This window comes from Octopus sinensis, linkage group LG18 (assembly GCF_006345805.1).
Source record: "Octopus sinensis linkage group LG18, ASM634580v1, whole genome shotgun sequence".
Taxonomy (NCBI): domain Eukaryota; kingdom Metazoa; phylum Mollusca; class Cephalopoda; order Octopoda; family Octopodidae; genus Octopus; species Octopus sinensis.
The window spans coordinates 47,046,593-47,063,311 of NC_043014.1; the positions used below are offsets into that span (position 1 = coordinate 47,046,593).

Genomic DNA, 16,719 nt, shown 5'->3' on the forward strand with positions numbered 1-16,719 from the left:
CAAAGCCGGCTGCGGGAATACCACCTCGACATTTTATAGAAGGATGGTAGAGGCAAAAAATGACGACGTCCTAAGAGGGTCTCTGGGGTTCGATGAGGATCAACTATCCGACCTGTTTAAGAAGACTTTCAAGCCGGGGTATTTGGACAATTACCAAAAATCCCTGACTTGGCAGTGCTATAGGAATGCTCTACCTGTTCGCGATAAGTTTATAGGCATGGAATGTCAGTGCCACCGACATGTCCAAGATGTGGGTTGGACGATGAAACCGTCCAGCACGCTTTTGTACATTGTCAGGAGCTGTCAGGCTTAATAAGTTACGTAGAACACGTGTTGTCGCATCTGGGACGAGTACAGCTATCGGCTGGTTCTATAATAAAGATGATACCGCCAGCTGGACTCTCAAAGGAAGGTGAGGCTTGTTTTCACTGTACGGTGGCAGTACTGAAAGAGTGTGTGTGGAGAACTAGATTGGAAGGTTTGGTGTCAGGAACCTTTGTCTCTGGATATGGTATGTTAAAATACTTCAGATACCATCTAAAGAGCAAGATGGATTTAGAGAAGAGGAACCTGACACAGAAAAAGTATGTGAATCGATGGAAGGATGTGATAAAAAAGGTGGGTGTGAGTAACCCTGCTTGGTCATCATGAAGGGAGAAAATAGTCTCTGGGCTCTTAGGCTGTCGGGTAAGAATCCTGACTGTGATATACCTAGCTGGCCAAAATCATTTTTAATTTTAAAAAAAAAAAGGAGAAAAGTAAAGTCTAGTATCATAATCAATAATCAACATATGTAATATCAAACGAACAACGTAAACTTTTTGTAATTATGTTTTGTATTGTAATGTACTATCTCTGTAGATTTTTATAATCATAATAAAGATTTAGGAAGCGACACCTACTGGTTTGGCTACGCTGCATTGAAAAGGGGCAATACCCCGAAACGCGTCTGTAGCTGCTGCCGCCAGTAGTGTGGAGCGACTGACCTCCCTTGTTCAAAGGTTATATGGATACAGTTTGTGTATCAAATAGCTAACTTAAGGCGATGGCCTCATGGAGCTAATAAGCGTCAGCTTTTTTTTCTTATTTTTATAAGAATGCCATATTAGTATGGCGATAATAATATTTTATATAATATATATATATATATATATATATATATGTATGTGTGTATATATTATATAATATATGTATATGCATACATACATACATACATACATACATTACATACATACATACACACACACACACACACACACACACATTGATAATCATTATTGATCAGAAATATTTTTTTAAAACTGCTAGTTTTCCATTGACTACTTGGGTGTTTTGTGCATGCGTGCGTGCGTCCGTACTTGCGTGCGTGCGTGCGTGCGTGCGTGCGTCCGTACTTGCGTGCGTGCGTGCGTGCGTGCGTGCGTGCGTGCGTACTTGCGTGCGTGCTTGCGTACTTGCGTGCGTGCTTGCGTACTTGCGTGCGTGCATGCCAGCGCACGTTTCCTGCACATATACATACATGAATACACACATAAACTAAGACATTAATTGGACCGTCCTCTCCTCCTCCTCCTCCTCCTCCTATCACATCCACTGTATTCCTGCCCAAAAGGGACGTAAGGGACTGTCAGTTCTGTGATTCAGTCTAGCATTTTACGAACAACGGAGTTTCATCACAGACCATCCATTTCAGGTGTGTCTCTGTTGATATCAACAAAATGAAGGCTAAGAAATTCTGAGGGTAAGTGGAAGACCGTTGTACAGAAGAAATAAGCTGAGTGTTTCAGCTTCAGGACAGAAGTTGGTGTTGTCCCGAGATGATCTATCGTCTGACGACTGCCCGACCATGGAAACCCAAGTCTATCTCTCACCTACAGCACACATCTATGGTCTCGTGATTACCAGAGAAAGTTCTCTCTAACTTTCCTTACTTGTTTAAAGGACAAAATTCGTGGCGGCGGCGGCGGTGGTGGTGGTGGCGGTGGTGGTGGTGGTGGTGGTAGAAGTGATGGTGGTGGTGGTGGTAGTGATGATGGTGGTGGTGGTGATAGTGATAATGGTGGTGGTGGTCGTCGTCGTCGTGGTAACGGCAGCGATGATAATCATGGTGATGTGGATATGATAGCAGTGATTTTGGTGGTAGTAATGATGGTGGTGGTGGTGGTCGTCGTCGTCGTCGTCTTCGTGGTCATGACAGTGATAAGGACCATGACAATGATGATGACTCTAGTGACAGAACCATGGTTATTGCAGGAATGACCAGGATTTGTTTGTAGTACTTCAGTAGACAACTAACCCTAAGAACTTCGCTATTCAGATAACAAATGTCTCTGAAGAAAAACAAAAAGCAACCAATAACGTATCTGGTCATCATCACCATCGTCGTTTAACGTCCGCTTTCCATGCTGGCATGGGTTGGGCCGTTTGACTGAGGACTGGCGAACTATAAGACTATACCAGGCTCCAATCTGAGTTGGCAAAGTTTCTATGACTAAATGCCCTTCCTAACGTCAACCACACAGAGAGTGTAGTGGTGCCTTTTACGTGCCACTGGCACGAGGGCCAGTCAGGCAGTACTGGCATAGACTACGCTTGAATGGCGCTGATAATAATATATCTCTGATATATATATAGGTGCAGGAGTGGCTGTGTGGTAAGTAGCTTGCTAACCAACCACATGGTTCCGGGTTCAGTCCCACTGCGTGGCATCTTGGGCAAGTGTCTTCTGCTATAGCCTCGGGCCGACCAAAGCCTTGTGAGTGGATTTGGTAGACGGAAACTGAAAGAAGCCTATGTCTGTGTTTGTCCACCTAGCATTGCTTGACAACCGATGCTAGTGTGTTTACGTCCCCGTCACTTAGCGGTTCGGCAAAAGAGACCGATAGAATAAGTACTGGGCTTACAAAGAATAAGTCCTGGGGTCGATTCGTTCGACTAAAGGCGGTGCTCCAGCATGGCCGCAGTCAAATGACTGAAACAAGTAAAAGAGAGTATAATATACCTGCTGGAAGACGATGCACAATGGGAGGCCTCGTTATTCGAAGCTGTAGCATCCCAGACACCTGAGCATCTACAAGCTCTATTTGCTGTTATGCTGCAAATTTGGGAACTGAGTAACCCTTTGTCTTTGTGGATCAAATTTAAAGATGACTTATCGGAGGACTTCATACATCAGACGAGTGCTTTTTCCTGGGATAGAAAGTATAAGTGATGAGGTATACAATCAAGCCTTGATCGACATTGAAAATACAGTTGCATCACTTGGTGGGAATGACTTGCCCTCACACGGTCTGCCTAAACTGCTGCATTCAGAGTCAAATTTACTTCCTACAGCTCTTTTGCCAGAGACGTCCTACGACACAGATGCCCTTGCCAATTTCGTCCTAGAAACTGAACCAAAGCTTCTTCCAGATCAACGGCATGTTTATACTATTGTGACTTATCATGTGCACCACAGGGAGCAAATATATCTTTTACCTTCAGAAGACTGCAATTCCCGCTCCAGGCCAGCTTCGCCATGACTGTCAACAAGTCCCAGGGCCAAACTCTTTCTGTGGCCGGACTTCTCTTGGAAGAGCCTTGCTTTCCCCACAGCCAGCTGTACGTTGCATGCTTTAGAGTCAGCAGTAGAGACAGACTGTTCGCATTAACACATTGGGGGAAGACAAGAAACATTGTCTACAACGAAGTGCTACATATTTGCCAAGGCTGAAGTGGGTACGCTATCGCCATGCATGCAAATAACGGGGTACGCTCAAATACTTTCACTATTTTTTCCCAAATCAGACGGAAGCATCAGGAAAGGGCGCCTTGCCTCTTGACATTCTGTGGGTTTATGGAAGGCGTTCGTGTGGTGCTCCTACGATGGCAAAGGGGTGGCGATTCTTTGCAGTTGCACAATAATAATGCGAAGAAACAATGTTGTCAAACAGCTGCTACAAATGGATCAGCGGAAGGGCAGATTAGGAATCGCATATTTGAGGACATTTCTGCTGCCTTCTATACGGTCGATTACCTCAAGTATATTATTTACATTTGATGGATATTTGTCATCTTGTTTGTTGTTAACACGTTTTGGCTGATATACCCTCCAGCCTTCTTCAGGTGTCTTGGAGAAATTTCGAACCTGGGTTCTCATTCCTAAGGTATTCTTCGATGTTATTATTATTATTATTATTATTATTATTATTATTCAGGTCACTGCTTGGAATCGAACTCGGAATCTTGGGGTTAGTAGCCCGTGCTCTTAACCACTACGCCATATGCCAGTAGGCATATGCTATATGCCCGTGAGAACCCAGGTTCGAAATTTCCCCAAGACACCTGAAGAAAGCTGGAGGGTATATCAGCCAAAACGTTGCTTTAACAACAAAGATGAGGACAAATATCCATCGAATGTAAATAATGTACGTAATTCCTCATCTCTTAAATATAGGACTACCTCAAGTATGTTTATTCATAACATTAAAGTGACCAATTAATGGAAAGGATACCAATTGACAAAACGCATGGCGACTATGTGTTGCATGAACCTCTTGAGGGCAACATTCCAACTGTTGACCATTAGCTTCCTTCAACAAGGAGCAATCTATCGTTCAAACAGTTCCTTTTTAGGAAATGCTGAAGTTGTTCAACTCGTTCTCTTCCTATTCCTTTATCTGTGGGCTTCATTCTATGGTTCTAATCTGCGCTGAGCTGAGGAGTAAGGTGTTGAAATCAGAAGAGCATTGCACGAACACAGTAGCCAAGGTAGGGCTCAAAAAATTTTCTCGAGTGTACATAAAAAGCACCCACTACACTATCGGAGTGGTTGGCATTAGGAAGGGCATCCAGCTGTAGAAACTCTGCCAGATTAGATTGAAGCCTGGTGCAGCAACTGTCTTTCCAGACCTCAGTCAAACCATGCCAGCATAGAAAACATGTTAAATGGTGATGATCATGAGGCTGATGATTATATATCATCATCATCATTTAGCACCTACTTTCCCTGTTGGCATGGTTAGATGATTTTGACTGTAACTGGTAAACTGGTGGGGCTACACCAGGTTCTGATCTAATTTGGCATGGTTTCTATGAGTGGATATACTCTTACTCTTTTACTCTTTTACTTGTTTCAGTCATTTGACTGCGGCCATGCTGGAGCACCACCTTTAGTCGGGCAAATCGACCCCGGCACTTATTCTTTTGTAAGCCCAGTACTTATTCTATCGGTCTCTTTTGCCGAACCGCTAAGTGACAGGGACGTAGACACACCAGCATCGGTTGTCAAGCAATGCTAGGGAGACAAACACACACACACACATAATACATATATATATATACATATATACGACAGGCTTCTTTCAGTTTCCGTCTACCAAACCCACTCACAAGGCTTTGGTCGGCCCGAGGCTATAGTTGAAGACACTTGCCCAAGGTGCCACGCAGTGGTACTGAACCTGGAACCATGTGGTTGGTAAACAAGCTACTTACCACACAGCCACTCCTGTGCCTATATGCTGTTTATCACTAAGGGTTTAGCAGATAAAAGAAATGAGACAAAACATGATGTCAAAAATATAAAATTGTTGTTTATTTCTCAAAATTGAACATTTATGTAAAGTTCATTGATTGAAAATAGAAATCAAAATAAATAAATTAATTGGAATTTTTCCTTGTTTCCACAAACTGAATATAACTGAACGTGATTTTTGAAGTGAGGGGAGTGGGTTCAATTAGAATGTTGAATGGATTGTGTCCTTTAATTAACAGAAAACTAATTAATGAGAACAACTTACATTCATTTAAGGTATCATTTTCCTCTCTCCTCATTTAATGATCCCTTCTTGACTCACTGACAACAACTGGATTGATTCGCAAATCCAAAATTAATGCAGAAGGTCTTTAAGCTGACCCAGATTGGAATTGAGAGTCACTGCTAAGTAGAGTCGAGTCTAAGTAGAGAGTCAATGATAAGTAGAGACTGATGTAACTATCACCATGGTAACAGTTATTATTAATAGTGTTATGTTACTGACATCAGGGTCAGGTTTTTCATCAAAACATATCTATGTCAGGTCTGTCATCACAATGCTTGTCAGGCTTGTCATCACAATGTGATGTCTATGACGTGTTTGTCATCACAATGTGATGTTTCTATCAGATTTGTCATCATTATGTGATGACTATGATATGTTTGTCATCATGATAGGATGTCTTTCCCATGTTTGTCATCACAATGTGACATGTCAGGTTTGTCATCACAATGTGATGTCTATGACATGTTTGTCATCACAATGTGATGTCTATGTCATGTTTGTCATCACGATGTGATGTTTCTGTCAGATTTGTCATCACAATGTGATGACTATGACATGCTTGTCATCATGATGGGATATCTTTGCCATGTTTGTCATCACAATGTGACATCTATGTCAGGTTTGTCATCACAACGTGATGTCTATGTCATGTTTGTCATCACAATACAATGTCTATGTCAGTTTTGTCATCACAATGTGATGTCTATGACATATTTGTCAGGTTTGTCATCACTCAGCTGGGATGCAGGAGGCACACACCCAGCAACTTACTTATCCGCCAATGACATTTGGAGTAAAATAACTGTTGAACAAATCCTCATCTCTAAAACGCTGACGGGGGATGCGGAGTACCTGCTAAACATCCAGTAGCCAAGTATGGGTAATTAATTACAAGATTCACAACTCGTTTCCACATTACGTAAGGGAGTGGACCACTTGTGAGAGAGCTACTGTCTGAGAAGTGGTAGGTACGACAGAATGTGACGAAGTAACGCTGTTGGGGATTGTCAGGGACATTTGAGGTGAAAAATGTAGGGCCACGTCACTTTGTAAGGGAAGGTTTGATGGATAGAGGAGACAGGTAACGTTAATGTCATTGAACCAATAGCAGGTGACTGCTGGTCAGTGACAACCACCATAGAGTCGTGTGATAAGGTCACATCCTGGACAGTGGACATCGACACATCAGCCGACACATCTTGTAACTGTTCAGATATTTGCACTGCGTGAGAAGCGGTTATTTCACAAGTCTCTTCAGGGTGTAATGAAATATCATGAGATAGAGTTATTTCATTTGGGGTTTGAGGTACCACGTACATTTCTTCTAGAGAGCTTGATACAGAAGTGATGGGCACTGCTAGGGAAGATGGGTCTTCTTGTGTAACAGAAACAGTCAAAGGAGACACAGTTTGTTGTGGGATAGGCACAGTTAGGGGAGACACAACGGGCTGAGCTATGGTTACTGGTAGCTGTGAAGCAGTTAATTGTATTTCCTCGGTAGGTTTTGAATAGAGAGACTGAGAAGCAGGTACATCTTTCAGCTTATTTTCAGCAATACTAACCGCCAGAGATGAAAGGACAGCAAGGCCTTTGTGGGTTTTTTTGTGTCTGGTAAGATCCGTTTGGGTACAGAAACACTTGTCGCAACAATCACAATGATACGGACGTTCACCAAGATGTTGTCGCCTCTTGTGGGTTTTGAGAGCTGAAGATTCACGAAATGACTTATCACAAAGGTCACACAAATAAGGCCTTTCGTTTGTGTGGATGCGCCGGTGCCGCAGAAGGCTCCCGGCAATATGAAAACTCTTTTGACAGAATTCACAGTGATGTTTTTTCTCTTTGTCGCTTCCATGTGAAGTACGCATATGGACACTTAAACTGCTCGGCTGCTTATAAGAGAGACCACACAACTCACAAATGTAAGGTTTTTTGTCTGGGGAGTGCGTCTTTTTATGAATGGTCAGTGAACATTGGGTAGCATAGTTCTTCCCACAGACCTCACATGAAAAAGGCCGGTCCCCAGTGTGGGAACGGATGTGAATGCGAAGCTCTCCCGGACTACGGTAAGCTTTGTCACATCGGTCACATTTATGAGGCCTTAAACCGATATGTTTTAGTTTAAAATGAACATTTAAGTGACTAGAGACAGTAAATGATTTATCACACTGGTTACATTTATACGGACGTTCCCCAGTATGGAGTCTCTCATGGGCCACCATTGCATAATAACGACTGAAGTTCTTATCACAATAGCTACACTTATACGGCCGATCACCAGTATGGATTCTCCGATGAGTGGTCAACAGATGCTTACGTTTAAATGTGGCATTGCAGTACTCACACTGGTGCACTTTAGCGCTGCGCTTAGCTGCTTCGTTGCAGTCCCTAGGCAGAGTTGCGACATCACCGTTTTTTTCTTGATTCGAATCACATGTCTTAGAGACCTCAGCAACAGTTGACGTAGAGGTTGGGTCCAATACAGTTTCTTTACTGTTGTTAACAACAGTTGGTCTTTTACTGCGTTGTCCAAGAGATTTTATTTTGAAATGCAGTCGGAGGTGTTCAGAAAGGTCATCGAGTAACTCGAACCCCTTGGAGCAAAGTCCACATTGATACTGGGTACGCAGATGTTCTTCAATATGGGAAAGCATATTGCTAGCTGTGGTGAAAGTCAGGCTACAGAAACCACATTTGTAACAAGGGACTGTCTCGTGTGTTTTCATGTGTGCATTGAACTGCACTGATTTAGCAAAGTTGCGACAACATATCGCACATTTGAAAGGCTTCTTCAGGTGTGTCCTCAGGTGTGTTGACAATAAAGATTTGTACAAAAATTCAGTGGAACAAATGTCACACGAAAAAGTATGAATTTTTTTATGCTGTGAAAGATCGGCCAAAGACGTAAATATTTCATTACAATATTTACACTGGAAGTTTTCAGCCATTTTGGGAAATACCTTAGAAAAATGTGCTGCTGATGTTGTTGTTGCTGTTGTTGATGATGATGATGATGATGGAAGATAGACACACAGACAAAGAGATATGAACGTGTGAGTGCAAAGTAATTATTAAACTATTTCATAGCAGGCCTCTATGGAGAGATTTGGCTATGTTTTAATCCATGTATAAATATCCACATATCATCATCATCATCGTCAAACTGTCAGTAGATATTTCTATTAGAATCTGAAGACATGGCAGGAATGAAGCTTTACCATTACGGGTGGCAGTGCTTCAGTTGTCCAACCATGAACGTTACAATTCTTGTGAAACAGATTCAACAGTCAGGATTGATGTAACATTGAAGAATAACACCAGTTCCATTGCATAGTTCAAGTGGCCATGAGCAGTTCTATCAGGATATTCTGAAAATAAATAAATACATAAAATAAATACACAACAGAGGAATGTGACAGGAAATGAGGGAGTGGGGGGCATCAATCAATAGGTTATTATATGAAACAGTTTTGTTTCTTTCTTTTCTTATAAATCATCATCATCATCATCATCATCGTTTAGCATCCGCTTTTCATGCTGGCATGGGTTGGACGGTTCAACCGGGGTCTGGGAAGCCAGAAGGCTGCACCAGGCCCAGTCTGATCTGGCAGTGTTTCTACAGCTGGATGCCCTTCCTAACGCCAACCCCTCCATGAGTGTAGTGGGTGCTTTTTACGTGCCACCGGCATGGGGGCCAGTCAGGCAGTACTGGCAATGACCTCGCTCGAATCTTTTTACACGTGCCACCGGCACAGGTGCCAGTGAAGCGACATTGGTAACGATCACGCTCGAATGGTGCCCTTTTACGTGCCACAGGTACGGAAGGCAGTGGCTGCTCTGGCAACGATCACGCTCGGATGGTGCTCTTGGTACCCTACTAGCACGGGCATAAGTGCCAGTAAGGCAACGCTGGTAACGATCATACTCGAATAGCCGCTCTGTCAACAATCACACTCGTATGGTGCTCTTTGCACCCTTTGCACAGAAAGGATTATTATTATTATTATTATTATTATTGTTTTACTTCTCAGAGTGCTCAGTCTTGTTTGTTCTGGTAGATTCTGTCAGAGTGGACAGCAGCCTGCTGTCAAAGGTCTCACATGGTCTCTTTCCACACAGGGCAATGGATTGCAAAATCCTTAGAGTCTTAATAGAATGCCTATTTATACTTATTTTTTTTTTGTTTGTCTTGAGTTCAGATCTCACTAAAATTGATGATAAAATAAAAGATGACTGTTCTCTTGCTGAATAATTAACTGACCCCGCCCCCTCCTACCAAATTTCTGCTCTTTTGCCCATGTTAGAATCAATTATAACCTCTGGAAATGCTCCTCTCTGTCTCTCCCCTACTTCCTTTCAGATTTCTTCTTATTTGGAGGCTAACATCCACTCCTATTCATTATGGATTCACTCTAACAGACAACTGGGAGAAGCTCTACAACTGTAGAGGATTTTTTAAATTGAGTTCTTGAGTAGGGAAATTATCTCAAAGCATTTGAGACAATTTACAATCAACACACATTTTTGATTTTCTTTTTTGTCAATCTGATCAACATTCAAGGTCAGTGGTTCTCAACCGGGCCCCATATGAGATTTTTCTACTAAAGTTTATCTGCAATAAATCAGTTATGCATCTGCAACACACAAAATATTTTCACAACGCTGCTATACAATTCTTAATATTTAACTCTAAAAATATATTCAAGAGTAATACAACACCTCACAAATATCTCCTTCGGGTAAAACTGCCAATAGAAGAGAATATGACCAAAGACTGCATGTACTCCATCCCATGCAGATGTGGTAGGTTATACAAAGGCGAAACATGCTGCCCCCTCAAAATAAGGGTAGAGGAACATTGCAAAGCTGTGACACAGGATGAGATATTGATAAATTGGGTATAGCTGATCATGTATGGAAAAATGCAGACCACTGCCCCCTGTGGGATGAAGTTAAAATTATAGACAGAGAACACTACTGGAAAATACAAAAACTAAAAGAAACAGCACATATGCTAGGACACAACAACCTCCTAAGCAGACCGAATGCAGATATGAATAGCATATGGGTACCAGTATTAAGGAAGGATAGGAAAATATTAGATTTATAAGACCTAAAAATTCACTCCATAATTGCCCATGGGCATATGGTGTAGTGGTAAAGAGCGCAGGCTACTAACCCCAAGATTCCGAATTCGATTCCAGGCAGTGACCTGAATAATCATAATAATAACATCGAAAAATACCTTAGGAATGAGAACCAGATTCGAAATTTCGCCAAGACACCTGATGAGACAAATATCCATCAAATGTTAATAATGTACATAATTCCTCATCTCCAAAATATAGAACTGTATCATCTGAAAATATAATGGCTATGAGGATCCACCTGAGTACAATAGGAATCAAGGGGTCCATAGGCAAAAATTGGTAGAGAAGCACTGTTCTGCAACTGCCAAATTTTCTGATGATTAGATTGATAATTTGCCTGTGGCTTATTTAGCCCTGATGCACTCTGTATATCCATCACCCTCAGAATCTGAGCTGAGATAATGTGAGAGAATAAGGTGTTGGTACTGCAAATCTCTTGCAAAGCTTCATATACTGTCATCAACTGAATGCAGGTCGCTATGGTTACCACAAGATAAACTTAGTGATAAAACAAATCCTAGTCGGAGTAAATAACCCTTTAATTATGGAGCCAGTGGGCAACTATTGTCCCAGGGCAAAGGGAATTTAACTTGTTGGGTGGAGGCGATAGAAGCAGATGTTTCAAATGGGATGCCACTACAAGCAGTTATTTCCTCCATCACATACCCTTAATATTGTAGCAGAAGTGACAAATATCCTGAACAAGGCACTGAAATACTATAACCTTTTGTTAAGTTACATTTTCCAGCCTTTTAACCCTTTCATTACCAACCCCGCTGAAACCGACTCTCGCTCTGAGTACAAATGTCTTGTTTCCATAAGTTTTGAATTAAAATCTTCCACCAAACCTAAGTCACAATTTATGTTCCTAACACTAGCTGAATGATATCTAAGTTATTTTACTCAATTCTTTGTTATATTTAAAATTAATTGAAAAAAACACAGAGCATCTCAAAATAAATATAGTAATGAAAGGGTTAAAATATATAATAGAGAAATAATTCTTAACCCTTTTAATACCAACCCGGCTGAAACCGACTCTCGCTCTGAGTACAAATGTCTTGTTTCCATAAGTTTTGAATTAAAATCTTCCACCAAACCTAAGTCACAATTTATGTTCCTAACACTAGCTGAATGATATCTAAGTTATTTTACTCAATTCTTTGTTACATCTAAAATAATTGAAAAAAACACAGAGCATCTCAAAATAAATATAGTAATGAAAGGGTTAAAATATATAATAGAGAAACAATTCTTAACCCTTTTAATACCAACCCAGCTGAAACCACCTCTGGCTCTGTAGTACAAATGTCTTGTTTTCATAAGTTTTGAATTAAAATCTTCCTCCAAATGTTAGTCACAATTTATGTTCCTAACACTAGCTGAATGATAACTAAGTTATTTTACTCAATTCTTTGTTATATTTAAAGTAATTGAAAGAAACACAGAGCATCTCAAAATGAATGCAGTAACAAAATAAATACAGTAAGCCATTCTGAGGAGCTGAAACACTGACAAGAAAGTTTTGACTTAACATCCAAACTTAGAAAAATATCAGTAATGTCCATGTGGGGTGTTTGGTTATTTCAGTACCTCAGGTACAATGTATAACTGAGGGAGTGTGTACACTCTTTTACTCTTTTACTTGTTTCAGTCATTTGACTGCGGCCATGTTGGAGCACCGCCTTTAGTCGAGCAAATCGACCCCGGGACTTATTCTTTTGTAAACCCAGTACTTATTCTATCGGTCTCTTTTGCCGAACCGCTAAGTTACGGGGACGTAAACACACCAGCATCGGTTGTCAAGCAATGCTAGGGGGACAAACACAAACACACACACACATACACATACATATACATACATATATATATACATATATACGACGGGTTTCTTTTCAGTTTCCGTCTACCAAATCCACTCACAAGGCTTTGGTCAGCCCGAGTCAGCTATAGTAGAAGACACTTGCCCAAGGTGCCACGCAGTGGGACTGAACCTGGAACCATGTGGTTGGTAAACAAGCTACTTACCACACAGCCACTCCTGCACCTATGTATGTATTTTGTTTATTTATTTACTGATTTCTTTTTCTGCCTGTTTTTACTCCTCTTTTTAACCATTTTCTTACTATTTACCTTAATAAATTATACTGTTTTTCACAAGACATATTTATTTATCGATTTATTATTATTATTACAGTATGTCTTCTCTATATGTTACTGATTTTCTTCTAAGTTTCTTGATAACATTCACTTTAAAATATCGTCTTGTCGAGCAAGTCGATATTTTGGCCGACCCAAATCTCCCAAAATGTTTATAGATACCACAGGTAAGTAGAAGCAGTACTGTCAAATACGTGAGTTTTATCAATGGGCATTCTTTCGATATAACTCGATTTAAATCAAAACATTTCACTTGGGGTATTTCCATGGGTTGTGGAGTATAGATATAACGGCAACCTTTCGTCTCTAGTAGACCTTTCCGTCGATTTCCGTAAAAATTTTTTTTTTTTTTTTACATATGGGCTTGCGGGAACTTTTGAAGTAATGAGAGCGAAAGAGACTAAGAGAAAGCGATTGTATGACAAGGGAAATTCTTTTGAAGTTACCGTGCATGTGAAGCATTGATGTACATGTGTGTGTGTTTGATGGGGTGTGGGAGACAGACAGTATGTTGTGTAAGTGAAGTGCTTCTGTTAGTGTGTGTGAAAGAAAGAGATAACTGAAAATTTTTACTCGGTGTATGTGTATATGTATGTATATTACTTCAAAAGTTCCCGCAAGCCCATATGTAAAAAAAAAAAATTTTTTTACTGAAATCGACGGAAAGGTCTACTAGAGACGAAAGATCGCCGATATAACGAAATTATGCCAGCAAAGTAAGCCTTGCATATTTTGTTCTTACCTGTTTCATGTGTGTAGGTAAAATCTGCAAATTTCCAATCAGGAATCAGAATCGAACTGTCGTTTGCTTCCACGGAAATACCCGAAGTGAAATGTTTTGATTTTGTCGAGTAATATCGAAAGAATGCCTATCAATGGTACATCTAGGTAGACTTGGAGGATCTTTTCGGTTTGAACGGCAGTTTTTTCTAGCGGTGTCATATGAAATTGTCACCCATAATTAAGACCCTAGTATCAATCTATTGCATTTCAATCTGTTTTAGGGTTAGGGGTGGGGGGAAGGGTATCTTTTTTTTCTTCACAAATGTAAATAAACCCAATCTGTTTCTTAAACGAGGGACATATTCATACGGCACAGAATGTTTTCACCTCAATAGACGTCATTGATTGGTTGAAATTGCAGAAATTGAAGAAATAAAACAACAAATATCTTACAAACTATAGAATTTTCTCAATAAAGCCAAGAGAAAAAGATGTTTTATAAACACATTCTACCAGTATACGAAGTTTAAAATTTTTTAGTTACCTACAAATTATGTTAAAAACTGCCGTTCAAACCGAAAAGATCCTAATTTTTCATATCAGTAATGTTCAGTTGATCCATATAAACATTAGATTACTTTCGTTGGTCGCTACCGAATATCCATCTAGATTTCTAAAGCTGGTATCAATAAATTCTAATTAGCTGGTGGTTATTTACAGGAACATAAAAACACAAAATATTTCGTGACTTGAAAAAAATAAACATCAACATTTTCTGTTGTGTCAGAAATACGAAAGAATGTAAACACAAATCAAAAGACCATATTAAACATTATTTCCTACACACACACGAAGAGAAAAAAAGATTACTTCATATGTACTGAAATGTATAAATAGTTATTGAATAATAAAACGATGTATAATACCTGATATGTGTCAACATGATGCTTATAAAGGGTGCAACATGTAAAATTCTGCGGCATCGCAGGAAAGCAGCAGATCTGTAAAGAAATATGGCGATGGCGTTAGAAGAAGGGAGGTTATTCTAGCTTTAGCGTCAGTCAGTGTTACACCAGAGAAGTGATTCGAGAAGCAACTGAAGAGAAAGCTCTTGTTTATAATTATAAATATGAAGTGATGAAGTTATTTACGAAATTATTTGTGATTTGACTCAAAGAAATATTTTTCTACAATTAGAAAATGGCGGTAACAGAGAGGCAAGGGAGGTAATTCTGGACGTGTGTTTCTCACTTTGATGATTCTAGCAGACAACACACAAATTTGGTATTCCCTGATGTTAAAAATCAATCGATTCTCAGTTTAAGCAGAAAAATAAATATACAGTGAAACTTTTTCTACAATTTTGAAGCTTTATACGCCGTATATAATTAGATCGTTTCAAACGAATCTAATAAGGCGTTGCTATGCAACTCTATAACTTAGAAAATGGCGCTGTGACAGCGTTGCAGGGCTAGTTAACAAGTTGGCAGGGTTTCTCAAATTGGACGAACACGCACACACATGCACAAGCATACATACATGTGTATCTGTGTATTCTAACTTCAGTATTATAGATTCATTTCAAACTGTCAAATAGACAGACAGATTGATAGATCATCATCATCATCTTTTAACGTCTGTTTTCCATGCTGGCAAGGGTTGGACAGTTTGACAGGAACTGGCCAGACAGAGAGCTACACCAGGCTCCAATTGCTTGTTTTGACATGGATTCTATGGCTGGATGCCTTACCTAATGGCAAACTCTTTTCAACGTGTACTGGGTGCATGGCACCAGAACAGACGCTTTTACATGGAACCAGAAGGAATGCAAAACCCAAGGATAAAGCTCCTTCGTCCAGCCAAATTGTTCAAATAAGCAGAGAAAAAACTATTCCTGTGAATTAATAAGCTGTATACTATATCAAACTGAGCCTACATCAACATCTTTAACATATCTCACAGCTCAAACCTTATACTAAATATTTTATCCAATCATTTCTCTCTAGAATGGCAACCTCTGCAAGGAATCACTTTTTCTTCAGACATTAAATTTACAGAAGTTGAAAAAAAAAAACATCATCTACATTCACATTAACAGTTTGGGAAAGCCTGCCGATGTTCCCTGAACACAATTTTTGCTCTTGTTTGCACGAAATAATAGAACAAATAATTTCTAACAAAGGCACAAAGCAAGAAATTTTATGGCAGGACACAATTAGCCAACTATATTGACCCATATTATCTCATATTTTATTGAGAAAATTCTGTAGTTTGTAAGATATTTGTTGTCTTTTTTCTTCAATTTCTGCAATTTCAACCAATCAATGACGTCTATTGAGATAAGAAAAAAACATTCTGTGCCGTATGAATATGTCCCTCGTTTAAGAAACAGATTGGGTTTATTTACATTTGTGAAGAAATCTAAATAAACCCAATCAAACCGAAAAGATCCGAATCTTGCAAACCAAATCCAAAAAACGAATTATATATATATATATATATATTCAAAGCAATAAAGTTAAATTCTGGTCATAGAATGACTGATGCTGTTGCATCCACAAAAGCCACATCTTAATGGGCAGCTCATGAAACTCAAAACAAAAACAAATTTAATTCTTCGTTTGGTCAAAAGATCATCGGAGAATAAAAGTTTCGGCGTTGGTGAGGACGGGTTGTCTCCCCTAGACCAGCCAATTTGGAAAATAGGGTTCTATCTCCTGGCCTGCGGCTTTTGTGGATGCCAGACCATAGGTCACTCTAAGGCCAGACGTTAACTTTATTGCTTTAATACTTTACTGCTCTATACTTAAGAGTGTGTTACTTATTCGGATATACGTTATATTGCCAATATCTATCTATCTATATATATATATATATACTTTATTTAA

At 39.8% G+C, this 16,719-nt stretch overlaps 1 protein-coding gene across 2 annotated transcripts; it reads right to left on the reverse strand.

Moving 5' to 3' along the window:
- Window positions 1-5,550: 5,550 nt before the first annotated feature.
- On the reverse strand, window positions 5,551-15,289 carry LOC115221721 (zinc finger protein 345-like). Of its 2 annotated transcripts, XR_005002934.1 has the most exons (3): window positions 14,758-15,289; window positions 6,225-9,166; window positions 5,551-6,135 (listed from the first exon to the last, which is right to left on the reverse strand). XR_005002934.1 is itself a non-coding variant. In XM_029791933.2 (2 exons), exon 2 carries the CDS (start codon window positions 8,744-8,746, stop codon window positions 6,806-6,808), a length of 1,941 nt encoding a protein of 646 aa, XP_029647793.1. In that variant the 5' UTR covers window positions 8,747-9,166; window positions 14,758-15,289; the 3' UTR covers window positions 5,551-6,805. The 2 variants fall into 2 exon arrangements, 1 of the variants encoding a protein (XP_029647793.1); XM_029791933.2 differs by having other exon boundaries at window positions 5,551-9,166.
- Window positions 15,290-16,719: the final 1,430 nt, after the last annotated feature.

Excerpts from the sequence above, each read along its gene's own strand:
- LOC115221721 (XM_029791933.2), bottom strand. The coding sequence starts at position 8,746 with ATGGCTGAAAACTTCCAGTGTAAATATTGTAATGAAATATTTACGTCT.